Raw genomic sequence first — 16,655 nt, forward strand, 5'->3', positions numbered from 1 at the left:
ACGTCCTAGCCTGTGAAGTGGTATGTGACTCTGTCCTCCAGAATCACCAGCCCCTACACACAAGCTTGTAGAGAAGCTCTCTCCAATTACCAGGTTTTTTTCTTCACCCTTCGCAAATTTTGTTCCTAAAGTGCCTGGTCAGAAATCAATAAGCTGAAAACACTTGAAGCTTCCCAGGATCAACGCTCGGCCAAAACACTGCTGGAGGTCAGCAGTCTGACCCTAACTTGCAAAGCAGAAGACCTTCCCTTAGGATTTCTCCTCCCCTGCAGGGTGTTCACATGAAAAGCTCTTGCACAAAAGCAGCAGGTCCACATTTTCCAAAGCAGACTGAAAATCACATCAGTTTTAAACTGGAAGCTGAGAGACCTATTTTGGTTAGATCGTAGAGCATTTTAAATATGCTAAGTGCTATGTAAGTGCCAAGTATTGGAAAACTACTGATTCGACCAAGAACAGATGCTAGAAGCCAGATTTTCCAGGCTAAGCAGGGGACTATGTTGGCATGGCCTCGCATTTAGAAATACCAGATGTGTCCACAAGTACAGAGCCAGCCTTGCACGGGGATACAATCAGTGTACACTAATACTTTCTGTACCCAATTCAGAGACTTGCATAGTCTGCATACCTTGAAAACAGGATTCTAGCCAGAAGGATTAGCAAATGGATTCTAAATAATTCAGAATATTTGTTATTTTATTAAATACGCCTGCTTCAACTGGCCTCTCATCCTGAATTTTAGCAAGCATTAAAACTGAGCAACGTTTTGTTAGTGTTTGTTTCCTACTGAGAGCTCAAAATGTATTTTTAAATTTAAGGCAGTTCTTCAATCTTTTGTCTGTTTGTTTTAAAACAAAAAATTAATAGTTCCAGGTTTTCTCTATTCTCAACAGAAAGGGACAATTTTCCTGGTACCTCCAAACTTTGGGACAGAATTAAACACACTTAATTCTTTCCAGTGGGAAATTTATGCAAAGTAAAGTGGCAAGGTTTGATTCTCCTTTCACATGGATGCAAAACAAAAGCAATTCCACTACAGAGAATGAAAAAATCCTGAATAAATGAATCTCTCCACAGGGTTTGTAAATTTTGGGTTTCATCCATGGAACTCAACTGGAAAGATTCTGAGCATGCCAGCACGCCATGTCCAGAAACACACATTAGCTTATGCTTAACCTAAATCCAATAAGCTGAAGCCTATTGTAACCTATCAAAGCTAAACACCCAACAAAACACATGCTAAAGCCCACAGGAGAAGGGGTCAGTCTGCTGTTGCTGTAGATCTACAGAAACCAAGTCTCCCACTGTTCCCCAAGTGGTTCAATCATCAGTAAATTTCAATTAATTTGAAAACAAGAAAAACCTAGATCCATGTGACTCCGCTTCCCACATCTCTAGGAACTCCACAGTGTTCTACTATTTCCTTGTGACTGACAGCAGCTTACTAGCATAGAGATTAAGTCTTATTTAATAAAATTTGTTAGTACAAAGCAGTCTATGTAATTTTTGTTTTGTATTTGAGCAGCGGTTTCTCTATATATGTAGTAGTTTAGCACTCAGAGTGGCATTTGCTCCTTAAGCTAAAAAGCCATCAGTCGGCTAATAACATAACTTTACAATCCAGAATCAGCCTTTAACCAGAGTTCAAAAGGTGTTTCTAGTACAGCATGCTGGTATTATTTCCATTCAGAAATTGTGTAAGAGAGAAGAACCACATGCTCAGGAATTAAAATTATTTTGAAATTGTATAATTAAAAACATGTGTTACACCTTGAAAACTCCTTTGAAGATGGGTATTATCACACAAAGTAGAGACTCACCCTAGAAAAACATGGTGGACAAGAAGAATACAGGAAGGTCAAATCTCTTCTGCATTTTTGACTTAGCAGAAATCAGTTTTGTTCGGCAGGGATCATTAAGAACCCGAACATTTCATTTTCCCCAGTCACTGTAAAGCTGTTTGTTAACTGAGTTGGAAATAGTTCAAAATACAATTCAAGTTGACCTATAGAAGTGCATGGGATATTCTGGCCGAAGTTAAAACAAAATAAAAAAATCTTTCCCACTTCAAAAAACCTACAGAAGAGTCTCCTCTTAATATCTAGGACACCATAAGTTGCTCCAGGCAGACTGTTTAAATCTTCATGCTCAAATGAATGGCTATTAGCTCTCGGGCTCCAAAGAACTTTCAAGTCAGGACATGTATAAAGCCGTTTTGCTAATATTCAAATAGTCTGAACCAAATAACCTTCCAGGATAGGGCCTTGATGACTTAATTTAACTTTTTCATGTCAACAATGAAGTCAGCTGTGTGCATAAGTGAGGCACACAGGTTTTACAAACCAGCCAAATATAGGAAAATATTACCTAATGAAAACTGATACTAATAACAAAACAAATCTCTGGCCAAGGCTGAAAAAACTTTGATGCTTGGAGATTCTGGCAACTATTGCATTTTTTTTGCTTCTTTGTTTTTAAACCAGTTCTGTAATATGGCAGTAACACTATTCTCGGCAAGATTGGCTATAAAAAACCCAGCCTCTATGAAATGCAAACACACTAAATCGGTACAGTTATAAAACAGCATTGCAGCTCTTTACATCTGCACTACAGTGCTCAGTGTTATAGAAAGACCATGCTCTTACGAAGCCCAGGCAGCCAGCTGCTTCATTTCATCTTCATCCTCTGCTCTCTTCCTGGTCGATGCTGCAGAGAAAGAGATTAACAATAGCCATCAACTAATGCAACAGTCAGCACCTTTTTATTAGTTAGCATGGGGACTTGCAAACCGCTTTTCACTTTGAATATCTCAGATCAATTTACTGAGCAGCAAGCTAAACAGAGGTAATGCAGTAATGAAGCTGATGAGAGATGCAGCTATTTTGCCCCACCATTATCGCACATATAACCATGAGGTTAGCAATATAGATCTGATGTAACTCGTGCTTAAAAACTCCCACAGAAAATATATTTAATTTCTAAAAGCTGTCACAGAGAGCAAGTGGCCACAAGAATGCTGCCACTTGGGCAGGCATCAGTAACCTACCCCTGGCCAGCTGTGCATCCTGCTACCTTTCTAAATAGGGTTGAAGGGTTCTGCATGTGCAGGTCCAGTCTCCATAGACTCACCTGAATCTAATGAGAGGTGTCATTTGTTAAAAGGGAGAAAGAAATTCCTGAACTTATCTTTGCTCAGGTGACATCAGTTAGCAGGTGGTCACAGCAATCCCCAGCTCTGTACCAGGCCCCACACACACTTTCTCTCTCTTTTAAACCCAAATCTCTGATCACACGTTTCACATTCCCTGAACTAAAACCTTACCCAAACAGTCTTCATTCACTGACCTACAAAACTGCATGCCATACAGCCCAGGTTCAACCTTGGGCTGCCTCTGCCTGTGCATGTCAGGATTTGCACTCCTCCAGACACCAGTGGAACCGTTACTGGACACAACACCCCTGTGTGTACGCTTGCAGCAGCCAGCTGGCTCCCGCCTGCGGCCGCCGTACAGCCAGAAGCCATCACCTTGAGAGGGGTTGCAGCTTCCACCAGGAGACTAAGGGTGGTAGGACGTGGGAGTCCAGTCCCCACTCTAGAGGCAAGTGCCACTGGGGAAGGTCACTATGCCTTGCTCCATCTCAGCTTCCCCATCTCTAAAATCGGGAGGGTAACACGCATCTCCAATTAGAAGCATTATAGAACCATTAACTGTTGCTCTTATTTTGCCATTGCTGCATAACTGTAAGCATCCAATTTTGTAAAGGATAAGCCAGTCTTGCAAGGCCTTAAACTGTACAAATGTACCCAGCTAATTTTGCCTGAAGCAGTCATACAGACAGATGAGGTAGCAAATTAAGATGGTGAGAAGCACATGGAGATGGCCTGGGTTTAATTAAAATGTCAGCTGGCACAGCTGGATCTGGAAGAGGATGTATGAATAAGCCATAAATGCCTAGACTGCAATTTGCATGGGGTTTTCCTAAATCCATTTTTTTACTAGCTGTTCTACAGATGACTTAAGTAGATGAGACAACAATTGCAGTTTGAACGTTTTAAACTGCTTCTCAGGGGTTTAAGTGCTGTCTGCCAAAACATACAAAAGTCTCTGAGCTAAGCTGGTTTAGGTAACATGTTCTGCAGCAGAATGCACCATAAACAACCTCTGCCACCAAATATTTATACTCTTTTACTAGCATTAGTACACAGCAAGTTGTTCAGCTGATAAAGGACAACAGAGACATGGTAAAAGGTGCACTTAAAAGTTGACTGGCTTAATTCAAAATGAACAGGGCAGAACTACAGAAAAATAAGACTACTGCTAAATTACAGGAATAAATCTGTTCTGTAGAAAGCAAGCAAAGGAATAACAATATTTCTTTAAAAGTGTACTTCCTGCTGCCTCCTTAATTTCTAATTAAAATACCAGTGGCAAATATCAAACCACTACCCTACAAAGCTGGATCTTTGTGACGCACACATTTTGAATCTAGGTCAGACTCTAATTAAAAAAGACTAAGGATTTAATTGCCAAAAAGACAAAAAAGCTCTTCCCATTCCTCAGTGATCTCGCTACATTTCAGCAGAAGTTGCATTATTATATGTTCAAGGTCAAGTTCCCCAAGTTTGCCTCCTCAAATCTATACAGAATTTGATCCTAAATGATTTCATACAGCAAACCAGAATTCCACTCTGGTTTTTCTGATAAAGAGATACAAAAATAGGAAAAGGAATCTATAATATGCTAAACATTAAACCACAGTTAAATATGTATTTGAAGTTCTCTCTTCCTCTCCTCCTACTTGTAGCATGCCTTAATCATGAGAATCGTAAAAAGTCAAGCAAGCAGTTTACCAGGGCGAGAAGGCAGTGATGTGGATGGAACACTTGGCAGTCTGACATCTCTCATTCCCTTGTTCAATTCTTCTTGCTCCAGTTCTTCTAATTCTGCCATCAACTCATCCTAAATTCAAGGAAAACGTTATTTATAAATTCATTGTCCTGACAGTGATCTCAGGAAAGGACACATTTAACAACCATGAAGCAAAGCACTACTGAAAAAAACAGTTTACACCTGAAAATAGGTATCAAAAAACAGCATATCACTAGTATAATTTTTATTAAGTGTTGACAATAACAGTAAGACTTAATTGAAGGATGAAAGAAAGACAATAGAAGTTAGACACGGGACAAATAATAAAATTAGAAAGAAAATTGATGACAGTGTAGTACTTGTCAAAAAGGCAAAGAGGGAGGAAAAAAAAAGCTCCCTCTGCCTTCTTCAGGTTTGTTCCAAATCTAGAGTCTGCATGCTTTAATGGATGCTAATTTTAGTGTGCAACTTCCCCCATTTTAAAAAGTAAACAGCTTCTACTGGTTATAAGGTAGACCGTCATTAAACATTATGCTTCTGTCCTCTCACACAAGTCCAGGATTTTACATGATTTCAAAGCAGCACTGGAATCAGAGCTGTCCTCCTGGGTCCTGTTATTCATTCAAAGCATGTAACCCTCTTGAGTTTTCAGCTGCAGAAGCTGATTTGGACAGATGATCTAATCCACTTGTATAATACTAAAAATAAAGAGGCTACATACTTTTTTAAAAAGCCAAAGACATTCCTTGGCTGGAGCTTCTCAAAGAAAACAAGTTAAATATTTGTAAAGAAATGGACCTTTGCCACATTGATAAAATGATTTAAAAAGAAACAATGGGCAAAAGTGGCTGGGGAAAAAGTTGCTGTAGTGAAGCAAGATCTACTAGGTATTGAAATGGGCTTTAACTACTCATTTATACTTTGCCTATCACCAATGTGGAAATTAAAATGATAATTACGTAGCCATCACAGGCCTTCCTAGACTTACTTTCTCATGGTTTTATATTTTTAAGGCCAAAAAAGGCTACAGTTTGTCTATCTGACCTAGTACAAATACTAGGTGACAGTACAAATACTAGGATACCATCTAAAAATTTCAGCATCAGGTCTACATCTGATGATGTTCAATTGACAGCTGATCTCTCAAAGCAGTGTGCAAGTTGTAGCTCTATGTCTAACTCAGGCATTTAGCCTAGGTGCAAATGTGTCTGCACTTTAAGTGTCTGAGCCAGTGGGGTGAATACAAGCTTCTTACAAAGTTAGTATCCAAGTTGTAAAGTCAATGGAAACAGGTATTTCTGAAGACCTCTAGATGGTCATCTAACACTCTCCCACACCAAATTAGTCCTTACCAATCTCTACTGAATAAGTAAACAATTAAGAGGTGTGTCAGCCATGACAGGCTCTTTTTTTTTTTTTAAAAAAAAAAAAAAGTAATAGCTAGAACACCTGCTCTCAAAGCGGAAGACCCAAGTTTTAATTTCTTCTAGTCCTCAAGCACAGATTCAGCTAATGTTTCCCTCAACTCAGGCACTGCTCTACAACTAGGCTGTGGAGTATTGCAACAGCAACAATAAATCTCCTTTCTCTTCTTGAACCGAGGCCAAAAAGATTGCAGAGGGAAGGTATCATGTGAATTGTCATGTTCCAGGCTTTGTTCACTGGAATGTGCGTATCTTGCATTTGATTATCAGAAATAGGCCTTCAGGCAAGGGTCACCCCTCCCAACGAGCACCCCATTCAGGTAGGACAGAGCTTTTTTGTATTCTTCGTGACAAATACTGTGTCAACCCGGGGAGAAAGAACACTTATGCTTTTGTGTCTATCTGGAGCAGCAGAAATTACATGCTTCCATGATCTCTTTACACCCATGGCACACATGTGAAGAGGAAATCCAAGTGTGCGGTCAAAATGTCCTTCAATTAAATGCAATTAAATACCATACCCTCCAACACAAATCACCTCATAACCCAGCAATTAAGTCATTGATTCTAGCACTCTTAAGCTAAAATGGCCTGCAAACCAGATTTCCCAATTACTGGACAAGTGCTGTAAGTATTAGGCTCCTACGCAAAAGCAGATGCTGGTACAATGATGCCCCATGTGACAGTGGCTTATTTTCCCAGAACAGAAAACACATCCATCAACTTAGACTAGTATCTCCTAGGAACTTCCAGGTCAATCTACAACATGCTTACTAAGACTAGATTCCTAAAAGCTAACCACTGATGAAAAGTAAGTGACACTGTATAGCTGCTCGGGATGGCAGTATGTTTTTCAGTTGTCTGAAGCCTAGTTTGCACAGGCCAAATCCCATTCCTTAATGCCAGGATTGATTAAGTGTTTCTTGAAAAGTCTATTTACATTCAAAGTGGAAAAATAGGAAAGCAGATAATGGGAACGAAATACAAATAACCATTACTATTTTCAACAAATTATAACTGTTGAATAAAACCTCCCCTTCACCCTGGTCACACAAATATGATACAGCATATGGATTTTTTTCTTGTCCATTTGGGCATGTAGGAGCAAGTTAGTTGGGGAGAGAGTGAACTGTTTGACTCTTTCGGACATTCTTCAAATGATCCCTAGCACTTGGTCATTTTAAAGCATAGTTAAAAACCAAAACTGAACCGGTTGTGATACTGAGCCTCATTCTCAGCTCTGCATTCCACAGATTGCAGGAATTTTGAGTATACCTGACCCTTGAGTCCTCAGCCATGGCTGGATCAGAAATAAGTAATGCCCTGCTTAGATATACAGAGTCAAGCCCGGGGACACTGGATGAAAGCCACTGCAACAAATTTTCAGAAGGCCCTAAGTGCCTTGTGGGTGTGTCAGAAGAAAAGATCTCAAGGAATAAACCTTATTTCCTCCAGGAGGAATTACTTCTAGATAATGGATTTACTTCTGTAGAAACTCTGGTAAACAGGGAAAATACCTGCACCTCCAAGCACCAAAAAGACCTTAAAAAAATGCTCCAAATATTCAGAACTGTAAACAGCAGCCTGTTCATGACATAGGAACATGCACTTAGGTCAAACAGATCTATTTGGAGCACAAAAATTATATGTTCCAGTGTCCACTTGGAGCAGTACAAATTACACGTTTTAGTGACCTTCTCCTTCCATAGTACAAATGAGAATAACAACCTCAGGAGTGCAGTTAAAAATGACCTGTTTAAAATTTATATATAAATATTTTACATATATAGATTTCCATTATACATTATTTATTTTATTTATTTCATATATGTGTGTTTGTGTGTGTATATATATATATATATATATATATATATATATATATATATATATATAAAATTATAAAAGTGTCCTAGATATGGTAAGCTAGAACAAAGAATTTCAACATCCACACCTTTTGAGAAACAAACCACTGGAACAAACCACCACACAACAAAGTAACTATGGAGTCATTTAACAGCTAAAGCTCACAGGTTTTACTGAAGTACTAACCTCATCAAACTCATCACCAAAGGCAGCTCGGTTTGAGATGGCATCTGAAATTTCCTGGGCAACATCTTGCTGTTCAGTGATATCTTGCATCAAATCATCGATTTTGTTCAGGTCCCTGGCAAGATAACACGGAAGCATTCTTAAAGATACTTCATTCAAATACTGTAGAAGAGACTCAGAGCAACTTGAACAGACCACATTTTCTTTTTATGCCCGTAGCTGTATAAACAGCAGAACTCACAGGGAACAATTTCCCTCACCTACACCTTAACGTTTTCTGGTAAGCTACTGCATGTTTTATCCAGTCCAATTTCTTCCACTTTGGGATTATAACAAAAGACAAACTGCAGCAGTCTGTGTGTGTCTCCCTCCCTGTACTGCTCAGACCTCTGCCTGCCAACAGCCACATTCCCTGGACAGATCCCATCTCCTTCCTCAGGTCAGCATCTTTATAGATGGAATTTTTTTGACATTAAGCTTTCACCAGAACTGGGGGAACTTAACAGGACTATACCCCATTTAAAAGCTTCCCATTATTGTTAACTTCGTTATTGTTTCAGTTCCTATTTACTTCTCTCAGAAGAACCTTTCTGATTTAACTGTTTATTCAGTCAGGAAAATGCCTCATGAAACAATATAGGGCATGTACAAATACTACAGATGCAGAGAAAAATTACCCTCTCTTTTATTCAGGTCTAATTAGTACTTTGAATCACACAGTCCAGCTTATGGACTTTGAGGAAGCGTCCACTTAGTTTCTTCAAGTTTTGTTCTGAAAAAAAAAAAAAAAAAAAGGCAGAGGCCAGTACCTACTACCAAGGCAAACTTAAAAAAAACAGGTACCACATGGATCTCTCTAGTCAGCTGAACTTCCTTCTAAACTTGCTGTTAAGAAAAGACATTTTTTCTGCCGAATACAGCATTACAATACCACAGCATTCTTGACATTAAATGCCTGAACCCAAAATGAAGTCAAAACTGCCTGACTTGACACAATAGACTATAGTGATGAATCAGTTTAAAAGTGGTTAGTAAGCTCAACTTGAAAGCTATTAGAAAGCACTTACATATTTTCATGTACTTTTTTCATAGCTTGTGCAGCATAGCCCATGTTCTTGAGCACTTCTGTGTTGGTGTGGGAGTTTTCCAGTGCCTCTCTCTGGAACTCAATGGTCGAAAGTGTCCCATCAATTTGACTCAGCTGTTTCTCATATCTCTTTTTTCTCTTCAGTGCTTGTAAGGCAGCTGGAAAGCAAAGAGGCAAAGTGCACTGTGTATTTATATAGCAAAATGCAAGGACAAGTAGTTCAGCACCAAGCCGACCTGCAGAATTTATAATTCTCACTCTCCTACCTTACTAGTAGGGAGACAAACTTTGACCACACCAGATCAGCAGCCTGTTTATCACCAACATGCTGTTGCATGAACATGCTGGGAAGCCTCTTTTAGATTAACTCCTTTTAGCACCACAGGGAAGAGCAGCTTCTTCTTCCACTGCGGGAGATCTTGAACTCCATCCTGTGCACAGAGGCAAAGCAGGGAAGATGGGGAGGAAAAAGAAAAACACCAGAGAGAAGTCAGAAAGGAGGAAACGGGGAAGGAAAGAAGAGGTTGCAATATATAAATAAAAACTAAGTAAGACGGAGTAAGAAGATCTGCCATAATAACCACATCTCCACCAATGCTGCTTTCTAAACTTTGTCTTACAGCAGGAACTGTCAAGTCCAATGGAAAGCTCAAATGGCCTAACCAAGCAGGTGGGTTAGATCAGAGGAGGACTCCCATTTCTCTGGCTTTCAGCTGCATCTATGGCTTACAATCACTTAGGAGCATGATCTTTAAACTTCAGTACTTGAAAACATATAGAACTTTGTAGACACGGCCACAGGCAAATCCAGCTACTCCCCTATTATCTTTGTAACTCTTTGAGATTGGCCTTTTATATTTACTAAGTTATGAGCAACATACTTTGCCCAGAGTAAATCATTACCGGAATAAATGCACGTGACACGCACAGGAGTAGAAAAGGGCTTTCTCCTGGCCTCTGGGTGTGAAACACACACAATCTTGCCTCAAGCATTTCCTGACCACTGTCCCTTCCAAACTACACATGCACCTGGCAAGAAAAGCACCGAAGAAAATCAAGAGACTGAATTAACCCATTGTTTTTTCAATGCTATTAACACCTGTGTCCTTTCTCTTGTCTCTCACATTTAGTTTTTAAATGAGGTCCAGAGCCATCAAGCAACAGCAGCACTGCAGCCCTCACAAACTCAACCGACAGCAGCAATTACTTTTGCTGTCCTCTTCAAATAATTGTCCACATGCAGCAACACTGAACCTTGACATTGAGGTACAGAACTTTTCAAATGATGTTAGAATCCCTCCAAGGAGGGCACATAGATTTATGGTCTATAACAACACACTAAAAAATGTAGTGCTTTGTTGACAAATGCTTGAATCAACATGGTCAAAATTGCTCATCATTAGCTGCCCAAGGGCAAGTAATCAAGCAGGTGAAGATACACAATGCCTTCTAGCACCTGCAGTAAAATGTTTTGGGACAGCAAACCACAATCACAACAGCTTAATCACAGTATTCAAATTCAAGATTTTCTGAGGTTTTGGGGCATGGTCTGAAGATCATGCATATTCCAAAAGAGACGCATGAACACCAGATGATGTCATGCAAATGACAAATGTGAGAATTGTCAAATTCTCATTGGCAATTCCAAAATACATCAGTTTGACTTAATCCCAAATAATCTTTTTACCTACTTCTTATTTCCCTACTTATTTAGGCCTATTATTGGTAGTGTTAGGACACCAGCCACTTCCTTCCTTAGCTTCAGTTGAACCAAAATTTGATCCTGGATTCCTAGGTTAGGAAGCTAGAGATTCCAGGTAAATATAATGGTCTGAAACTGTGCATAACACCAGCTGCATCAGGGAGGACTCTAAAGCCCTGTGGACTGAGAAGCATCAAGTAGCTGATGCAGAAAGGCTTAATTGGAGTCAGTAGCCACCACAGGGTAATACTTCCCAGTCGGTGTTTTTCAGAAATGGAACTCTGTAATGATGCTGTTATTATTGGCTGCTCAGAAGGAAAATGGATTTCCTCAGTCACACACAAAGCAGTTGTTTTCAAAATCCTGAAGGTTCCCATATTAACATTTAATTAAACCACACCTAAATTAAGAAACCACAGAAGAAGCTAAACTGTGTGACTTCACCTATTCATAAACAGCTTTTCCTAATTATAATAGTGCAACATATCTTTATTAACGCTCTTTCGTTTTACCAGTGACTTACAGAACAAAGGACTTCATAGGAAATCCATTCAAACTCCTTATCAACCAAGACATAATTCCCACATCACACATATTAAATTAACACCCTTCATTGCAGTGTTTTGTAACAGTAGCTTCTATAGCTAAGAGAACTTCCTTCTTATTTGAGATGTATTTTTCTGTGTTTTAGATAATAATGAACTTTAAGTGCTTTTCTACCGTACATACAAGCATTTTAAAATTTGTGTGCAACTCTTACAAGAGGATTGAAATGCCTCACAGAAATGCTACTGCATTATAATAACCAAACTGAAGAACAGCATATCTATTAAAAAAAAAATAAATAAATTGAGCAGAGAACATAAACTTACTTCACCGAAGGTCTAATTATATCACTGAAAAAGGGTGATTGGTGCCCATTCCAAAGATTTGAAAAAAGTAAGACAGCCCAGGGTGGCAGTGTCTAAGCAGTAGCAGATTCTGAGGAAGCAAATGTAATTAATACCAATTCAACCAGGAAGAGGTGGAGGTCTTCTCCAGGAAAAAAAGCAATCACATACACTGTCTCTGCTGTGCTCTAAAGAAACCAGTTCAACTCCTGCATTTCATAACGAGGACGTTAGCAGTCGAGTGGGTTTTAGGATGTTTCCTGTGCTCTACTACTGAATCCAGCAAGCAGGATACGGCTCACAGATTAAGGGCCACTGCTTTTAATCTCAGCTTTTATTTTATTTTCAAGGTAAGCAGCTGGAACAACAGTAGGCCATCATGTCAGTTTAATATGCATATTAGAGAACTACTGTTACTAACCTACAGAAAGTAGCAATATAGGAAAAGTGTCCATGTTGATACTTTATTAAGGAAGCAGAAATGGCCAGCTGGGCAACTGTAATCCTAGCCACACTGAATATCAAGGTTTCCAAAGGAAAGGACAAAAGTAGTGACATAAAAAGAATTGTGCCACCCTCCTCATGGTTTCATGACAGATCAGAATGAAACAAGACAGTACAACAATCACACCACCTTTACCTGTCAAGCCCACCACCAACACCCATCCGTACAGGAATTACCGATGATCTCAACTTCTGAAGTAGAAATAAATACATTAACTAGTAATCCTGAAAATTCCCAGGGAAAACTGGTTACGAAGGAAAAGAATGTTTCTTCAGAAGATACAACACCACTGTGAAAATACTGGATCTCATTCTTGAATACAGTTCACAAACCTCCACTTCAGTCCTGCAAGGGATGGACAGATTACAATTTGTGATCTCCCTTACACCTGGGACAACCAAAAGAAATGCTGCTGAGGCCAAAAAATCATACCACCCTAAGTAAACTCGTTACCAGCATTCATAATCCTCAAAACCTTGTGGGGGAAGCCACATACAGTTACAACCGAGGGGCTAATTCAAGAACAATAATGCACTTGACTGGTTATAACCACCGCGGTTCATGGCAAGACACTTGTAACGTGATCATAAAGATCAGAGGACAATAGATGTAACCCAGAGAAGAAAGACACACTAAAAGCTTCCTTCTATCTCCCCGCCAGAAACCCTCAGTCCCAACCTGTCAGGCACCCTGCCATAGGTACGACAGCCCTGTCCACATTAACACACAACTACTACACACTTGTAACCAGAACGCTGCTGAAACCAAACAACAAAGTCACTGAGAAGGAATGCTGCACAGCTACATCAGCCCTGCCCAGGTGCGCCACACAACATATTTAGCAGCATCTACTTGTAAAAGCTTACTTGTTATTCCAACTTTCTATCTACGTTTTTCCTTAGTAGTACTATGTGGCTCTTTATGGTTAAGATTTAACCCTATTCTGGATTTAAAAAAAAAAAAGAAAAAAAACAAAAAACAAAAAACAAAAGCAGATAAGGCTTCTTTTACCTGAAGTCTTTTAATTTAGCCATTTCTTTGGATCTGTGAAAGATTCCAGGATGAAACAACACTCATTCACATGTATGTTATTGTCACGGGTGCACTTTAGAAAACATCTAATTTTAAATAAAGTTCTCAAATACTCCGTATCATGTTCTGTCCTTTAAATTTTCCTGTATGACCTTCAAAATACTGAAGATGAAAGGCTACTTTCCAGATGGAGTTGGCAGCTGTGCACTCACTGAAACTGAGATACCAAAACAAACAAAAAAAAAACCACAACCCAGCAAGAGATTAAAAAAAAAAAAAAATCTTGAGTTTGTATCTGGAATGGGGAGAGATTAAAAGGCAGTGCTAACTGTGAAAAGAAATACTGCTTATCATGACATAACCTCTGCAGGAGGAATTCCAACACATATCACTGTTCTGAAAACCCTCACGTGGTCTAGCTACAGTAAAATACTAATGGGGAATGCTGGAAATGTATCACCCCAAGAGTGTAGCTAATTTCAGATCAGGTACAGGAACTGCAAAGACACTCACTCACTTCATAAAGGATAAGCCAAAAATATTTAAGCGATATTTCACATCTATTTGCATAGCTAACGTGTTCCGGCTCTGAAATCAAGTTAAGCCTACTGATGTCACATGAATCGATTCAAGAATCATCTGAACTCATGGAAAATTGCTGGTGCTTGAATGTGCTCACTCTTGTGTCAGTATAACTGATTCAGACTCATGTGCCTAAAAATCAAATGAGATCATGCTAATTTGTTGAATTTTCTATACCGAGATAGATCTTGCTCCAGTCTCAGACCCTCCTGTTTTGGTTTCCACAGGCTTCTCCACAGGTACAATTAAGAAAAAACAACATTAAAATGTACCTATGAGGTCCCTCTGAAACATTCACTTTAACAAGGCGATGTAGAAGTTTTATTCTCTCATTTGTGTGTAAGTTCACATAATGCTACAATAGATGCTGGTTAATACAGATCTCCTCTGCACTATATAGTACAGTATACCAGCTAAAATGCTGTTATATGTAAATCAACAGCAATTAAACTGTAAAGGAATTGACATATCAAATGAAGGGGTATTCTTGGGGATTTGATTTCACTCACTAGCCTACTAAATTCAAGCACTCTGGCACAGCAAGGTTAGTTTCTCTTGTTTCTTCTCTGGCTGTAGTTACACTATCCTGGTTTGGATTCAGAGCCATTTTTGGCATGAAAAAATTCCCATTCTGTACTTTTTAGCCTACTCCTGTCTCTTTACTGTTCTTAATTGTAGGTTCCTGAGCAAACGTCAAGATAAAAAGGAGTTTTTATCAGCTCAACAATCCAGTTTCCAGCATGACTCCACAAACAACGGCACAGATAAAACTAGGGGAATTGCATACTGAGCATAGCAGTGGGAACAAACATCTGGCAGAAAAACTTCATACTTCAAACGCTGCACACCTGAAGCACAAGGCCACAGTTTGACCAACACCTGGAGCCAGCATCAACCAGCTGAGGTAAAGAAGCAGGCTCACCTTCTCCCAACAGCAAGTACTCATTCCTGCCTGTGCACCATCCCCTCCTTCACAGGTGTCAGAGCACTTGTGCAGCTGCAGACTCAACTGGGTAAGTGGAGCTTAACCTACTCTGGGTAAAGAAAAATAAGCAAAAAAAAAAAAAAAAAAAAAAAAAAAAAAAAGCCAAACAAAAAAACAACCCACAACTTACAGCTGCATCCAGCTTTCTGAAACACACCCTTCAGGAAGCTCTGCCAAGGAAAGGGAGGGAGCAGCCCGGGAGCACGAGCAAGGCAGGAAGCACCGATTCTTCCTGCAACCATGCCAGCTTAAAGTCCAGGTTTGGGATGAAGTTCCACAGCACCGTGTCTGGATCTAAACAGGAATAGCTACAGTCCCAGGAGCAGGCCTGTTTTCTTTCATCAGTCCTGCCCCTCGGCAGTCCCGGGAGCTATCTGATCACTTTGTCCCACATCAAATTAGTTTTCAGCTGGATCACCTTCCTGAACTAGCTCACTGGGCCAGCACACAGGTGCCAGTACCTGCACAAGGGGACAAGAGAGACACTGCAGTTGAAGCCAGGGGAGTAGAAAGTGTGGGAGCACTTTAACACACATCCTCACAAGTTCTAAGTTACATTTTTTAAATTACCAAGCAACAGAAAGCGCAGATGAAATAACTACTTTCTCGTTATGTCATATACCTTTAATTTGAAGCATTTCTATTCTGTTTTGAAGTATTTAAAGAAAAATAAAGCTCAGAGTAGACAAGCAGAAGTCTGAGTGACTTTAGGAAGTAATTGTTTCTCAAAGGCCTGTATATCCCCAAGACACTGGCTACCCTCCTTTGCTTCCCAGAGATGACAACATCAGAATAAGCAGGATCCACCTCAGTATCCTCTCCTCCGCAGCAGCACAGACCAGTAGGCGCTAACGCTCTGAACTGTCATTATTTTTTCCGTGATTTTCATCTACTTCCTTTGCGATCTGAGGCCAACCGCTTTGCTCCTCTGTTGCCGGCAGGATATTCCCCAACCCCGCAGAGCCGGGTCCCGGCAGGGCGCACCCGGGTTTCCCCGGCGGCGGGCGAAGGGCAGCGGGGTGCCCGGGCCGCCCAGGACTCACCTCGCTTGTTCCTGGTGCCGTGCTGCCGCGCTACCGCCAGCTCCCGCTCGATCCTCGTCTCCAGGTACTCCTGCTTCTTGCTGAGCATCTCCTCCGTCTCCCGCAGCCGGGCCAGCGCCTCCTGAGGCGAGGGCCCCCCGCGGCCCTTGGAGGCGGCCGAGCCGCCCCCTTTGAAGAACTTGGAAATCTTGCTCATGGCGGCGGTCCCGGCTCGGCACCCACCGACGGAAGGGTCGGCCCGGCCCGGCCCGGCCTGGCGCTCGCCGTGACGGCGCTTCCTGGGCCCGCGGGCGGCGGCACCGCACCTGCCGGCGGGGCGGGGCGGGGCGGGGCGGGGCGGGGCGGGCCCGGCCCAGGGGCGGCTCCGGGGAGGCCGAACCGCCGCTGCCCGCCGCCGGCACCCGAGGGCGTGAGCGAGATCCGCGGGGCAAAGCCCCGGGAGGGGCGGAGGGGGCTGGGCAGACGTGCCCGCCCCGTCCTGCCCG

The 16,655-nt window shown here is 41.1% G+C and overlaps 1 protein-coding gene across 1 annotated transcript; it reads right to left on the reverse strand.

The window, feature by feature from the left end:
* Positions 1 to 1,494: 1,494 nt before the first annotated feature.
* Positions 1,495 to 16,499, reverse strand: CHMP4C (charged multivesicular body protein 4C). Its single transcript, XM_042786104.1, has 5 exons — positions 16,171 to 16,499; positions 9,412 to 9,589; positions 8,345 to 8,459; positions 4,853 to 4,961; positions 1,495 to 2,706 (listed from the first exon to the last, which is right to left on the reverse strand). The coding sequence occupies exons 1-5, from the start codon at positions 16,364 to 16,366 to the stop codon at positions 2,642 to 2,644; spliced, it is 663 nt and encodes a 220-aa protein (XP_042642038.1). The 5' UTR covers positions 16,367 to 16,499; the 3' UTR covers positions 1,495 to 2,641.
* Between the last annotated feature and the right edge of the window lie 156 nt (positions 16,500 to 16,655).

Source organism: Tyto alba, unplaced genomic scaffold, assembly GCF_018691265.1.
Source record: "Tyto alba isolate M040663 unplaced genomic scaffold, T.alba_DEE_v4.0 Super-Scaffold_9, whole genome shotgun sequence".
NCBI lineage: Eukaryota > Metazoa > Chordata > Aves > Strigiformes > Tytonidae > Tyto > Tyto alba.